This window comes from Argiope bruennichi, chromosome 5, assembly GCF_947563725.1.
Source record: "Argiope bruennichi chromosome 5, qqArgBrue1.1, whole genome shotgun sequence".
Taxonomy (NCBI): Eukaryota; Metazoa; Arthropoda; class Arachnida; order Araneae; family Araneidae; genus Argiope; species Argiope bruennichi.
This window is the reverse complement of record NC_079155.1, coordinates 10,904,317-10,921,155: the sequence shown is the minus strand read 5'-3', so window position 1 is coordinate 10,921,155 and position 16,839 is coordinate 10,904,317. Positions and strand designations below refer to the sequence as shown.

Below are 16,839 nucleotides of genomic sequence, written 5' to 3'. Positions count from 1 at the left end.
AATTCAGATGGTCTAATTAAAAAAAAAAATACTTAAAATTTTATTTATCTCTAAATTTGGTGAACGAATTTGATGCCAGATTTGATTTTGTTTTGTTTTACTTGTTTTATTAAGTCCACAAAATTATCAAATTCCCATAAGGGAAAATTTCAGTATTTCTATTACGAATTGAAAATTAACATTAGAGTTCATCTTGTAAAATTTCAAATCCCCTTCACGCAATTCGTAGATCAAATTCTCTTATTTATATACTTTTAATGACTAAGATTTTAAGAAGAGTTTATTCTAATCTAATTTGATATTGCTTTGTGAAATCTTTCATGAATCCTAGTATCTCCAACGAAATTAATTTTGACGAAACACGAAACTGATTAAAAATGATGAGGTCAGAAATTTGTTTTCGAAACGGAACAAGTTGCATGCCCCTGAATTGCGAGCTGTGATGCCTCGGTAATTGAAATGCTGTCAGTGAGCAAAATATGTTAGTATTTAATCAAAATTCTTACATTCAGACCCTGCTACAAATCTACGTTTCATATTAGTAAACGAGCACATTTAACGTCTCTTTACTCTGTCGGGTTCCCAATTAACACTGAGAAGCTTATTTTAGGATGTGCTTACAAGTTTATTTTCTTTATTAAAATGTAATTTATCAATAATCAATACATATGAATGGAAAAGAGAAAAAATAATGCAAAATAAGTGAGAATTTCTTCTTTACATGGGTAGTAGAATTAAATTATGTCAAAAAAAACATTTTATCTTAAGTGGATAAAATAAGAAATTCAAAATACAACTGTCTGATCAAATATGCAATTTTCAACGCAAATTCAAAATCAACGCAAATTTCAATAATGCGTTGCCAAGTCAGCAGCGCTGCATGTTTCTTCAGTTTCACTGTTTTCTCGTATTTATAAATCTTTTTTACCTTGTCATTTACACATTTATTAACAGATAGAGTAAAAATCGATAGCATTTTCTCATTCGACTTAAGTTGAGTTTCCATACAGAGAAATTAGGTTTTAACTAACCAGCTTAGATTTATAGGATGTTTTAACTGGAAATGGAACTATAAAATATTGAATTTTAGGATAATAAATAGAATTATGGGCAAAACATATATAGCATGATGTATTGATTAAGCATATATCATGCTATATATGTTTATTTTACTTTAATTATATTTGGATGTTTATTGTCAAGTAATGTTAATAAATTATCATGCTTAATGTTACACATAGCATAAATAACTTTCCTTACCATTGCCTTTTGGCACTATCAGAAAAATAAATTTTTAAAAGAAATGAATTTTGAAATTTTTGAAAACTTGAAATGATTGAAATAGAATTTTTGTAAGGAATGTTTTAATTCTAAAAATGAAATTTTCTACATTGAATACACTGAAAATATTCCTAATTTAATATATATACACTGAATATACATTTAAGAATTCCAAAGGAAGTAGACTTTCCACCCCGATTTAAATAATTCTACACATTCTGTCTTAAGAGTTTCTAAAGTTACTTCCAGTAACATAAATTTAACAAGTCAAAAGACAAATTAAAGGACAATAAAAAACTTTAATTAAGAAATGACAGATAATAAAGAACACAAATTTTTCATTACTTTCACACATATTAATGCAATGCTTATAATACATATTTAAAAATTTAAAAATTCTGGAAAATAAAAAAAAAAATAGTCCATCAAAATTGGTTTTTTATTACATATATTATGGCTAGGAGTTCGTAAATGTGAACGATTTTTAAATTTTCTATTATTAATTATTAAATTAATTATTATTCTATTATATTAAAATCCCCTTAATATATTTTTTGGATATACAACTCGCAGTATTCTTTCAAAATGATATTCGAATCTCGAAATATTCCATCTTGCCAGGAACCTCAAAACTCAAACAAGCTTGTATCTTCCCATCATTAAACTTTACTTTGTCTCAAAATATTTTCAAAGAACACATATAATCTATGAGAATATAGTTATATATCGCTAAAGAATTTCAGTATACATAATGCTAAAATCATATTGTATCGATGCCTCAGCATTTCATCGTATATTAACTGATAATAAGTCTATCTCCGCATATCTTAACACTTTGGAAAAAAATTACCTTCATTTTCAAACCATTTATTTAAATAAAACTGGGATATTTCAAAATATAAAGTTAAATATTGTTATTTGATAGAGATATAAGTGCTCTTACTCTAAGCTTTAGCGTTGCTGACAAATAAATTGAGCAGTTCCTCAGCATCCAAAGAATCATTTAATGATGATGAGAAATACATGATGATTTAAGGATGAATGATATATGATATTATCGAGCTTTACTTACAAATACCTTGAATACCGTGACTGGGATATCTCTTCAATACATACCAGCTCAAGACTTACTAGAAACATTCTGTGTTTGCATATAAGGAAGGTAAAAAGGTGGTGGCAAGATAGAGTTTCCGGAAATCAAAAACTTTTCATTTTCACTGAATGTGTAGCAATTGTTTCGACAAGGTTAACTACTCATAATTTTGCCATAATCTGGGATTTTTGTAACAAGAAATCAAAATAAAGTAGCTACTGAAAGAATATTAAAAGCAGATTCGTAGATCGATTTTGTATTAAGCATTAGAAAATGCATTATTAATGAGAAAGAGGCTCTTTGTCTGCACTGTGCGTCTTTACTTGCAAAATCGCTTATTTTGCCTTCTGTATTTCTACTATTTTTGTATTTGCCTTTTATTTTTTTGTTTATGTACTTTTATACACATTTTGTAATTTGGCACTATTGTAACGTTTTGTTCATATTTTTTTTTCCACAGCTTTGTTTTTCTTCTGAAATGTTAGATCAACCTTAACAACGTAATTCTATTTTGCTAGCGCGAGTAACCTCACGAAATTCTGTGATATCATATCTCCAAGGATCAAGAGTTTTCAAAAATTAAATTCCTGCATCTCGTTTGAAATCTGACATATCTAGTATAAACATTAGTTGATTAAATTAAATATTATGTCTAATTTAAACAAGTAAATACTAAATATAATAACAATATTTGGAGTAACATAAGACAGTGTAACAATGAGAATTTTACAAGCGAATATAAAAATTCTTATTCCTTTGGGAAATAATACCATTAAATTTTTGCAGATTTCTGAATTGCAAGTCATTTTGTCTCTTACTCTGATTTCCTTTTTCGACTCTACTATCTTGTAGGACTTGTTTTAGCTTCGCATTAGAAAAAGAAAAAGTCAAAGGGGGAAAAAAAGAAGCCAGAATATTTCTTTTACTCCGTATAATTCTCTTTTCGTATTCAGTGAAGAATCACTTGGAGAAGAAGGCAAAGCACTGAAGTATCGCCTTAAGAGGAAAAAGAAGTATAATGGCATCCAAGGAATGGCATAAAACCTTGAGGAACAGAAACAAGAAGTGAAAAACATCGGCTGAAATCGAATCACTAAGAAAAACCAGAGGCAAATAAATAAAAAAGTTTTAATTCCCCTCTCTTTATATTACAAGTATGCCAATGTTCCCCATTCCTTAAAGTGACCATTGAATAACTTTTTAACCATGCTCCGTATATTTCAATTTTGGAATAATTTACATAGAATAGATAAAAGATAAAAGTTTCTATATTAGGACACTTTTTGCTACTTAAGGAAATATAGGTAATACGATCATGTTTAAAGAACAAAATAATATATATTTGAGATAGATTTTTCCTATTTTTTGCAAAAAAACAATTGATATTTATTTTCAAGGGGAATCAAATTAATCCTCTAGAATTATTTTCGACAGAAAATTCTAAGTTTAGAATGTATTTGTTACATTATATAACTCAATAAATAAGAAAGATAATAATAAGTTATTAAATAAAGCATATTTGAGATCTTCGTTACGTATCTTTTCAATTATTATGCATAAATCAAAAAGAAAATTTTTATTCATTTCAGGTCACAAACAAGTTATTTTGTCTTCGTGAAAATACTGTTTTCAGTTGTATAGCTCCAAAAGAAAAAGAAAGTAGAATTAGCAATTGCATTCTCTGCCTTTATTAAAGGATAAAGAGAAGAATTAAAGATAGTATTTTTAAACAAATCATCATATGACTGTTCAACTGTCACTTGTCAGATAAAAGGCTCATAAATATGCTGAATCGATGAGAACCATGCTCTTGACAGCGCTTTCAAGAAGGACAGTACTAATTTGACTTTCAGAAAAATAATATTTATTCAAATAATAAACTCTAAAATTGTTCATCCTGAATCTTCTTCGTTGATTCTTCTTTTGATTTTTTTTAAGGAATTATGAAATTTTATATTTTATTTATGATCTATTCTTATTAATGATGAAATTTTATATCTTATTTTAAATTATTATTTTATTTATGATCTTATGAAATTTTATATTTTTTAAGAAGTAAAATATGTTTAAAAATTTCATATGTGATATATAAGCAAAAAATGAATTAGTATGAAGACATTTGAATGAAAATTTTGGAGTTGAACTACATTTAAAATAAATATTTTTAATTTTTAAGAGCATGATTAATTGAAAAATTAGGTGCCGCAAATAACTTATAGATGCTTTTCGTTTATTTTCGAAAACGTAGTATATAAAAATTTAAATAATTTTGTCATGAAAATTTCATAACATTCTAAAACAATATGACGATATTTTTCCTAAAATTTTAAATATTATGTTTAAGTTTCAGTTTTTTTTTATTAAACACAAATCTTGTTTGCTTTACTGCACATATTTTCCATCTCTGCCACTTAATTTTATGCAGAAAACACTGAGATAATATTTAACATTGAAGTTGAAAATTGCTTGAATCGATCGATCAAATAAGAGAAATCTGAAGATATGTCGCCAAATCTGGTGGTTAACTATGAGCACATATATTTCATAGCATAATATTGATGTACTGAATGAATAATGACATGAATGAGAGAACCCCGATACATCTAAAATTACAACCATTAATTATCTCTGAAATTTAATCTTGGCTCTTCGGATAAATTGCCAATAACCTATATTAAGGAGAATCTAAATTTAATTTGACGTTGCTAATTCACCCTTTCATCATTTAAATATGTATTATACAATATATTTGTAATAAAGGAATTCTTATTTTGCATATCGTGTGTTATTTTTCAAATGCATTCCTTTGCAAAGCATTCTCATATAATTTGAATTGTTGATGCGGTGTGATGCTTATTTCAAAAATGTTTCCATATTACAAATAACTTCGACCAACAAAGATTTTCCGGTCAAGGATATTTAAAAATAAATATGGGATTTGTTTATCTCCATTTTTATTTAATGATAAGATTAACATTACTTATGTTAACATTGTGCTGTGTTCTGAAACTTTACACTGAATAGATAACGTTTTCATAACAACTATTTATTATAATCTTAAACATATACATGCATCTTTTCTTACTCTATATCGGTAACACACGAAGTATTCTTTAAACTTTATATGCACACTGAGAAAGAAGACTCATTTTGATTTTCTTAAATTTTAAAATTAGATTATAATTTTACGTTTAATTGCAATGCGCACATAGCTCTAATTTCTTCAGAAAATCTCTCTCTCTCTCTCTCTCTCTCTCTCTCTGTATATATATATATACATAAACTTACAAAGCGTTATATTAAGACTCGAAATGGGTGCTTGGATTCGCATCCTTTGGGTTCCGAGTTCGAACCCCGCCGGGCCGAACACTCTCTGTGTATGTGCCGGCTGGTGCATGTATAAATCTGTCGTGCTCACTAAGTCCTCCATATCGAGAGTAATACCACTGGGGGTACTGGTTCAGAAGTGATCATTCTCTGATTCAGCACTACATTGCGATCTGTGGATGAATGAATAAATGCATGAATTAAGTCCTGCCCGTAAAAAGTGTTGTGACGTGTGAGTAGCTAAGTCGTACTCTTGGCCCTAGTTGGCGCAACTGAAAAAACAAGAGACACTCATTCGGTTTAAATCGCTGACAGATAACTGTCAGTGGGCTTGTAAAGTGCCATAAGTCACAACAACACAACACGAAATGCATGCTTCGAACCTGCGATAAGAATAAGAGTAAATGTTAATTCAAGTAAATATTTCTTGACTCCACAAATGCAAAATATAGTAAAATTTTCCTTCCATAATTTTAACTCCAGATGTATAAAGCAATTTATACAAAAATTCCATTTGAATTCCGTTAAACTTAAGAAAAGAATGGGTTTTGCAATGAAATGGATTTAAGTTGTCAACGAAAAGCTTAATAATGAGATTTTTTTAATCAATTGATAATTTAAACTTCGATCTTGGAATAACTACTTCAATTGTATAAAATATTATACTTATGCAAAAAAATCATGTTATAAACTAAGTACAACATTTTTATAGTATTTAATTGACCTTACAAAAACAATGAATATTATTACTTTAATCACAATATTTGTATATAAATAATTTTTAGCTTCATATGGATTGTGGATTAAAAATAACATCCAAATGCTGTTACATTAATTTTTAATTAGTTGTATTAAAAACTAATGTGAAGCTAATTCAATTACTATTATTATTATACTTAAGCTTTGTATTATATTGTTTTATAGAATTTCGAAATTTATATTTGTTATATCATAGTTACACTATTTTATATTTATTCAATTAAATGTATATCGATGATTGCCATAATATTTGAAATTTTGCATGAACACTGCATTTAAATATTTAATAACCATATACTACTACTTTTTTTATTAATATTGAATAATTTTGCAATGCTGAATATAACCGTCTTCTCTTTACGTCTTTATGTTAGATAAATATGATGAATTTTTAGAAAAAAAAGTAATTGAATGTTTTAAGGTTTTAATTAATTAATTGTAACTACGGCCTAAATTCAAAGTTTAAAAATTATTTTTAACTACGCAATAATATTTACGTAGCTTTTATAGAAAAACTAAATGCTTGCTTGTAAAATTAGATATATCGTGATTAAATAATCATAAAATAATATAAATGTTTCCCTATTTATTAACTGTTAAAAAAATCTTTAAAAATTATAGAATTTTTAACTAAAAGTTAAGTATATGCTCCATATCTTTTATCAAATTATTTTAATAAAAATTATATTACAAATTCGAATTTTATTGACTTATACATATGATACTTTTCATGAAGCTTATAATATGTGTAGACATTTAATTGAGTAAAATATATGTGCTATATACCTTATATGTTAAAAAATAACAATCATTTCTATAAAAAAAATGTGGAACGCTAAGAAATTTTTAATACGTTTTTCGATTCGCATTAAAAATAAATTTCTTCTCCTTTCAGGTCGCTTGGATACACAAAAACCGATACACACTCCTTACCTTACAAAACCGAGTGATCACCCGGAGCTCGAGGTACAAGGTAAGCCACAACAGTCACCGAACATGGTGGCTGCACATTACTAACGTTCAAGAACGAGATAGGGGAGAATACATGTGTCAAATCAATACTGTGAAGATGATGAAGCAAGTTGGATACCTAGAAGTCGTCGGTAAGTCATAAAAAAATGATACATTCAAGATTTTTTAAAATTAGTTTAAGATTAGTTTCTTATTTCGATTTTTATGCAAACTAGCGTGACTCAACAAACTAGAATACTTACAAAATTTTTGATGCTTTATAAATGAAGTTTTGGAATCTGGACTTCATAATAAAGTGAATAAAATGTTAATCTTATAACTTTAAATCAACAATTTTATATATTTATATCTAGATATATAAATTTATTTATTTCATGTATCTCGGAAACGGCATTAACGATTTGGATCGAATTTTATATTTAGATAAGGTTTATATTTTTAAGTTTATCTATATAAGAATATTTCCTAAAAAGATGTGATTTTATACAAAAAGAACCATTAATGGTTAGTTATAATATAACTAACCATTAAATAAATAAATGCTAGGTAAGCATATTCAATTTCCGGTTTACACTCCAGACAGTACAGTATAGTAGTTAGAACAACGTGAATGACGAGGTCCTCAGTTTGAGTCGCCGCTATTTGCTTCATTCATTGTATTCCATATTTTTGCTTTTTAAGTTTCTCTGTGTAGGTGTCTTCCCAGAAAAAACAAGATTTTACACACACACACAAATATAAAAAAATAAAAAAATCATTTTTTATAACTAACTATTAAAGCCTTTTTCTCTCTACTGTCATGCTGATAATGTCTTATAGCACCATTTCGGACCCGATTTCACCATAGTAAACTGAGTGTAAGTTAAAAAAATATATAAGTAATGATATATAAACTGTAAAATGAATACTATAATATAGCGAATTGATTAGAATAGCATTCTAAATTATGTACGTTCATGACTCTTTTTTCTTTAAATAATCAGTTCATATATAAGTAAAATATGCATATGAAATCAATATGTGATTCTCATCTAAATATTTTCTCCGAAAAAACATGATTTAATAAAAGAAAACAAAAAAATGTTGAGCAACTCTCAGTCTTCCAGATATTTGCAATTTTATTTAGAACTATCCATGTATACAATAACAAAAAAAATCATCTCTCTGTTTCATATTTTTATAGAGTCATTCTGTCTCATACGTTTTTAACATTTAATTGTAAAATTAAGAGTCATCTACTTCATTAAATGGGAAAGTGTAATATATTCTCGTTATGTTTATGTGTCAAAACGTCGCACATATACAAACTAGTGAACTACAAACTAGTGAACTACAAGCTAGTGAATGTACTTTCCAAGTACATAAGGAAAAAAAACATTGTTCACTAAAAATAATACATTTCCTGTAGTGATGTTTGTAAGAAGAAAAATCTTACAAACCAAAAATTAAATAAATTGCAAATTTAGAGGTTGGTTAAAGTAATTAAATCATTACTATAAATATGTTGTATGACAAATTAATATGCAAGGACGCTTATATACAAACATACGTATTTGTACAGACATTTTTATAAGTATGGCACATAACGAGAAATTGTGATGAACAGAATACAGGCTTTTCTGTTTCAATAATGTTTACTCTTTACAACTTCGAAAATTATGTCAACGAAATACATTTAGCTATATAAATATCCCAAAGAAATCAATATTGCTTTGAGAAAAAACTAAAACTCTCTTCTTTCGGAATAAAAATTCAAATAAAATAATAAAAAAAAATATTCTTTATCTGCAACTCTGTATACATTGACTATAAGAACAGTTTATAAGCGCATTTTTCATATGCATTAGAAAACGTCACTCAAAAATCCTTTCGGTACTTTTGCATAAAATCTGTGTGCGTCTGCACTTCTTTTGCACACTATTTCCCGTTTTCACAGGCTATTTAACCCAAAACTCAAGGGAGCCCCCCCAAAACGGAAAAAAAAGAAAAAGAGAGAGAGAGCAGCAGATTTTAATACAAAATCCATTATAAAGCAATCATGGATTAAAATGAGTGGCATTGTTTTTGCGATGCGTTCTGCATAAAAGCATTATCTCGAAAGCTTTGAGACAGCCGAACAGCATAAAAGATAGTCGCAGGGATGAATCCAAGTTAAAAGAACATCGTAAGACTCCTATTTCCTTCTGCCATGAAAAATGAAAGTTTGCGTTTTTGCTACATATTAAATTCAGAAGAAAATGCTCTCTAGTGTTACAAATTGCTTTCATAAACAAAATGCGATAAACCGCGAAAAGAACAGTAAACGTTTTGATTTAAAGTGCTATTCGAATTGATTGCCGTGCGACTGCCAGGAAAAAAAAAACATTATTAATGGTTTTTGCAGACCTGAATAAAATAGGATTACCTTTTCCAAGAGGAAACGAGAAAAGCTGAAATGTCAATAAATGTTGAAATGTTCATTTATCATACGCTTCCAAATTGTTAGCTCCGGAGAGATTGGAGGAAAGTGGGTCCGCGTAATCGTGCAATTCTGGAAGAACTAATTTAAAACTACTTTGGCATTCCTCTTCCAAGGAGTCTTATTATTTCTAATTCACAGAGCTGGAAACATTAATTACCATCTTATTAATCATATGATCTATGACTAATTCTTTATGATTAATTAAGCAAAAATCAATTTTTCCCGCACTCTTGCTCGTAAGTTATAGCAGTGAGTAGGAAGTATTTCGTTGATAGTTTGTTTAGGTAGTTGGAACAATCAAAATGCAATGAATTTCTAAAATGATATTATGCATATATTTTCTGATATAGTATCTCTTTCTTTTTCAATGACTCTGTTCTTATTACTTACCATTTTAAAGTCAGTTTATACTAAATGGGGGGATTTATAATATATTGTTTAAAATGTACAGTTAAATAAAAAGTTAATTACAGTAAAATTTGTGATATAAATAAACAATGAATATACTTTAATAGAGCATACTTCCTTAAAGTCATTTATTTACGATTGGAAAAAAAATCCAAATATCATATAGAACTATATTGTATGCTGATTGAGTCAAAAACTCAGCTGCTAAAATAATTAAGAATTTTTATTTTTTATAAAGCCCTTTGATCCCTTTAGTCATATTGACCAAAATATTTTTCTTACACTAACATGTTAAATATGAAAAGTATCATTCTTCCAGGATTCCTTCCCCTAGGTCCCAATTAGAGAACTTGGAAAGAGAGAGAGTTATTTTGAAAGATTATACAGAATATCAGTGAGATTGAGAATATATCAGTGCCGAATATATAATGATGCTCTAGTCAACAGACTTTTATTCGCTGTAGTAGTTGGTTATCTTAAAAGAAAGAAATTCAAAGATTCACAATTCAATTCATTTTGTTCATAGAAGAATGAAAATACTTTTTTAATTGAAAAAAGATCAGAAACTATTTTACAAAATATAACTAATAATATCAGGGGATAGTATGACAAAGAAAGCTTAGTAATTTTTCCTAGAGTCTATTTTTTGAGCCCATCAACATAATACACAGTCTCTTTTTTGTAATTTTTTTCCTATATATACATATATTATTATTTTTTCTATTTTAATATTGTATTTAGACATTTACTTAAATCACGAAATTTCCTTAAACAAGGAGAAAAATTGTGTAAAGATACTTTGGTTTTTATAAAATTAATAGAAAAAACTTTTAAAAATTCCGTAATGTAAAATTATTAATTAGTAAATAGTTTTTCCAGTTTCATCTTAGATACACAAAGTTTCATGTTTCTATCAAAAAAAAAAAATTCAAATATATGTCTATTTTTTAATTTAAAGGACTTATCGTAAGTTTAGATGAAAACTTTTATTTCAAAAATACAAATTCATATAATAGGTTAAAAACTGTCATAAGTAAATATTAGTCTAATATAACATCATGAAGCAAATTTGTTATATATGCATACTTTTGTTTACTTTGACTGATAGACAGATGCAATTTCGAGTTCATGAAGAAGGGAATCTAAACTTCAGAACTGGGCATTTAAGGTACCTCAGAGAAGTAGTATAAATCTTGATTATGAATAAAAAAAAGGTTTTTGCAGTTATGTGCGTAATAATAGATATTCCTACAAAATGGCATATTTAGGTAACGAGAAACATTTTAAAATTCTGCTAATTTATGTTGTAAGTAATCAATATTTAGAAGAATTTTTAAAAAGATGCAACTTTGTATAGAGATAGAACATATTCATTTTGCACAAATTTGGTAAGTCAGTAAACATATTTGATTTTTTTAATTAAATGAAAGTTAATAAATGCATTAATGTTTCCTGAAACCGCCCTTTTACTATCATGTTACAATATGTGTATTATCTCAGAAATGTGTGACAAAATATCCATTCAAGCACCAATCAAACATATGGGAAAAAAAAGTCTGGAAAATATATGGAAAAGTTAATAAATTTGTTTATAAATTGCATAGAATTTAGTGTGTACACAAATGAATATAAAAAGAATATTTTATTGATCCCAACTTTTACACACTGCTAAATGTATAAAATTATTTTTAATCTTTTTACAAACACTACAGAATTGAAAATATATTGATCAAATCTCTTACATTATTTAATGAAACTTTCTAAACGGAAATATGCATCTAGATATAATATGGATAAGAAACAAAAGTGTGCTCCACTTTCTTGGGACGCCCTGCATACCTAACATTTTTTGTACTGCGTTTTAATATTCACGAAGTTATAAAATTAGTAATTTATTTTTCTGATTTTCTGAAAAATTTTCTTTTTTATTATCGATGTATATAAACATAATCGCATTTATATGTTAATTTTTACAGTTATAAATGTTAAGTAATCATATATTAAAATGTTGCTTCTAATTCAGATTCAATGACAGATGTTTCTTTTTCCCTCTTTTATATTCAATATTTTTTTTTCACCACAGTCATCAGTGCCTTTTTCTCTTGGTAACATAACAATTTTTTTCTCTATTTGCTTTCTGAAGTTATTTTTGTCTTTACCTCTTTTAAATAGAAGATAATTTTTCAAGAAACTGATAGCTTAAATTTTGCAAATTAGCTGCATTTCGCTTGATGTGATTTCATTATACACTAATTAATTTTTCCCTGTGTTTCTTGGAATGGAAATATTTTTATATATTTCATAAATAAAAAAAAATTAAATTTATTCATTGCTACATACTTACATTGAAATTTTCATTAAGGCTCCGGATTTATAAGCAACATTTGAAATACTTAAATTAGAACAGATGACATTTATTCAAATGAATTTCAGTAATTTCAAATGAATTATTTTTAGAAAATTGTGTAAATATCTCATGTGAGGAGGGGTTGAATATATTTAATATTATCATTTGATGAGATGATAACGTGAACATGGAATAATGTATATTTTACAAAGTATTGAATATTTTCGATGTAAAAAAAATAATTTTATAAAGATATAATAAAATTCAATGTTTTATTACAATATACAATTTTAAATTAATCAAATGCGAGTACTAGGTGAACAAAGAATTTTGTGTATTATCGGTTTTATAGGTCAGTTTTATTATTAAATCAATGTAACCTATAAATAATGATAAAAAAATTTAATGAACCGTAGAAGCGAGACAAATAAATAAAATTACTTATAGTATATGTAATATTTTCCTTCAATAAGAATTTTATTACTAAAATTAAAATAATTTTTCTATACAAAAAATATTTTGTAATTAATTGTCCCGGAATCTTCATTAAGTTCTTTTTGCTTCACAATGTAAAAGTAATATAGTCAAAAATCTACTTTGCTGTTTTGAATTCTGTGTCTGGAGGCTTTTTATGGATAATAACTTTCATTTATGTAGACTTGGTGATTTTACCATGACGCAAGCTACATTTTCTTCTTCTTTCACACATACTAGCAAAAAAAAGACGTTATGTAAATTCTCTAAACTATATTTGAATGTTCCTATGATATTATTTTATTTATTTGTCGTTGCAAAATATATTAGGATAAAGCGAAAACGGAAAATAAAAGCCATGTATTTTATTTCTTAGAGTTGCGAAAGCAAACAACTACCTTTCCATATTACTTTTTAACTAGATATTTAACACATGAAACAGAAATAGCCATATTTATGCCTTTGTTAAAAGGACATAGTATCGAGACTAAAATCCTTTTACCTATCTCTTACAGCATTTCTAAAAGAACTCATTTGTAAATTACGAAATAAAATAAAGAAAAAAAAACTTTTAATGCATTTCTTTAAATATGTCTGAAAGGGTATTATAAACCACTTGTAGACACAAGACAGGATTTAGGTTAGAAAAAGTAAGATTGAATTACATATATGCTTAAAAAATGCCTGTAAAAATGTATGAAAGAATGAACTGAATTTTAAAGAAATGAATCACATGCTCATTTTAAAAAATTCTCAAATAAACTTGTCTACAAGTACTTCCCATTAGAGTATTCATCATTTAAGTATATATTAACTTCATATAAAGACAAATACAATAACAAGTCGTAAATAAATATACTATTTAATAAAAAATAAAGAGGAATTTGAAATTCTCTAAATGATGTTACGTCTTCATCAAAAACATCTAAGCTTACCTTACTATAATATGTTTTGCCGAAAGAAGGTTCATATCTTATTATATCGTAATTTATTTTCAAATGCGTTTCGAAAATGTAATTTATAATGCAAAAACTGATTAGAAAATACAAGCTTAGATATAAAAAAAAAATATTTCAAAACAAACTTAAGAACTTGTCGTCAGTTTAGATAATAGTAACTGCCAGAAAAGCCGATCCAATTATTGAAAATTCCACGAAGTTCTTAAAAAAATAACATTTTTCTACCTGAGACAACTTTATAAGATCTCCAACGGTGCGAAAGAAAATAAATGAAGAAAGAGAAAAAAAAAGATGGAAGAAAGAAAAAAGAAAGAAAAAAAAAGGAAAACTTAAAACGAAAGTAGTTCGACCTTAATCCTTATACTATCAATGAGAAAGTTTTCTTTCTGACTAACTTTTTCTCGCATTTTTACCTAATTTGGAACAAGCTGATTTAGAAAAGTGATCTTGCGGTTAAGGTGATTGTCTTTTGACTTATTTTTATTTTGTTTGTTTATCTTTTTTCTTCTCTCTTTTCTTGCAATTCAGGTCAGCAACAACAGTATGAATTCAGCGATTGATTACCGCTTCACTGTTTACTGAAGAATAACTTTAAACAAAAAGAGCCTCTTCAAAATTCCTCAATCATTTAAGATGAATTTTTGTGTACTTAGATGTGAACTTTTTTTTTCTTATCGATCAGAATAATTTAATAAGATTCAAAGGAATTACGAAACCTACCTTTTCTTACTGAAAAGAAGCGTCATAATTGCAGTCCTACAGCTCAATTATAAAAATCCATCTAATTTTTTAAAGCTTACTCATATGTAGAGATGTCATTCCAAAAGAAATAGTATTAGGATTTCACTCTCTAATCAAATTTTATATTTATATTCTGCAATCATCTTTTGAAAAGTTTTACTTGTCTGTATATATATTTTTGTATCACTCTCTGTTTTATGGCTATTTTGGCTAAAAAGGTTTTTTAATAATGTCGACCCGAATGAAGTCACAAGAAATTACAATTTGCCCCCCCCTCCGCTATCAACAAAATAAATTTATATCACTCTCCCGTTTCTTCAAATTTTTTATTGTGCATAACGATACTCATAGATAATTTATATAGCTTTTATATTGCAATCTCATTAAAATTTTGAGCGTTTTTGTTATTTTTTTAAATTTTATTTTATGAATTTGAAAAGTTTATTTCAGAATCACTTGATTAGCAATTGCCAGTTCTTCTATCTCAAAGTGAATAAAATTCATAACGGATTTACAGAAAGCTCGAAATAGATTTTTCACTATTTTTCAAGTTAAAAGGAATATATTCGTTTAGCTTTTTTTTTATTATTTCCTACCGTAATTAAATTTGGAATAGCATTTCATTAAATATAAAGGAATGTGTATATGCTTTATGTCACCTTAATCTATATGAGATAATTATTATATCGAAATAAATTAGTAAATATTTCTAATTTATATTTATTGAGACTTTTTTATATATTAGGAACGGTTGCTTTGGTGTTTGAAAGTTTCTACTAAAAATAAAAAGCCATTACTTAGAATTCATTTTTTAAATAGGAAGAAATTTTCCTCAGAAATATGTTTGTAAGATTGATTTGCGTTTAATTTTTTTCAAATTTTGACAATTGAAAAGATTTTTTAGGTAGGCATCTCATTGATATTGGCGACATTTGGAAATATTTTATTGAGATCAGTATCAGATTAACATGAACAGAAACGATGTAAAAGTTCTTAAAGACACTATTTTATTATCTGCTGAGATGTATATCTCTCCGAAAACTATTCTTCTAACATGCATGAAATTTCAAAATAAATTATGAGCACTTATTATTACAAATACTCCATTGCTGAGATATTTAATATAATTATGCTAGGTATGAAACGGATAAAGTCGTTGAGACGATAGTATTAGAAGGTGTACCGGAATTGCTTAGAAAATAAAGAAGAGCTAAATTCGATCTGCGGGTTTAAATCTAAGTTCGACGCATCAAGATCTGGAGAAAAAAACTATAGCTCTAGATCTAATTTATTTTATCTCTACTATGCAACAAATCTAATGAAAACTAAAGAAGTTAGAACTAAGGTAAGAGTCCATTAGTTTCATGTTCAGCGTAAAAAATAGGTGGAGATCTTTTATTTTTTCATCTGTTCTTTCGATTTTTGTGAGTGACATTTTGTCCAGGTTTTCAACCTTTGGAAGTGATAGTTTTCTCTGCTATGAAAACTTCTACCTTTCTTTAAAGAAAGCTTTTTTATATCATTTATTTTGAAATCCACAACTCACGATATTCTGAACTTTAGATATTCGCATAAAGAGTGTTCAATTCAACCAGTTAGTACTAAAAAGGCGATATAATTCTTTGAAGGTATGTACTTGAGATTCTAGTGGACAATAATAATATAGTTTGCATGGAATCGAAAGCTCTTCGAAAAGGAATTTCGAAATTTTAGATTGGCAATTATCTATTCTTTTTGCACGCAGCACTGAAAAAAAAATGACATGTCTTGTCGAGAACGTCATTGTGAGCCACATATAAATAACAGCATTGGAAGCAACTGATAGTAACATAGATGACTCAGTAGAGATTTGAAGAGCTATTTTTATGAGTTTTTTTTTCCATATGGTTGACTCTACTGACAATATGAAATTCACAAAGGAAAGTGTTGACAAAAATGGTGGAAGTAACATGTCATGAGGAATTTGCACACATTGTTTAGTTGGATTTTACGTTTAATTGTGGATTAAAAGTATGCT

General features: G+C 27.2%; 1 protein-coding gene across 2 annotated transcripts in view; it reads left to right on the top strand.

Annotated features, from left to right (window-relative positions):
• Positions 1 to 16,839, top strand: part of LOC129969261 (neurotrimin-like) — a 226,947-nt gene that overhangs the window by 146,674 nt on the left and 63,434 nt on the right. For both annotated transcript variants that reach the window (XM_056083734.1, XM_056083733.1), the window contains exon 3: positions 7,356 to 7,563. In XM_056083734.1, the coding sequence (XP_055939709.1) occupies positions 7,356 to 7,563 (208 nt within the window). The remainder of the gene's footprint in view (positions 1 to 7,355; positions 7,564 to 16,839) is intronic.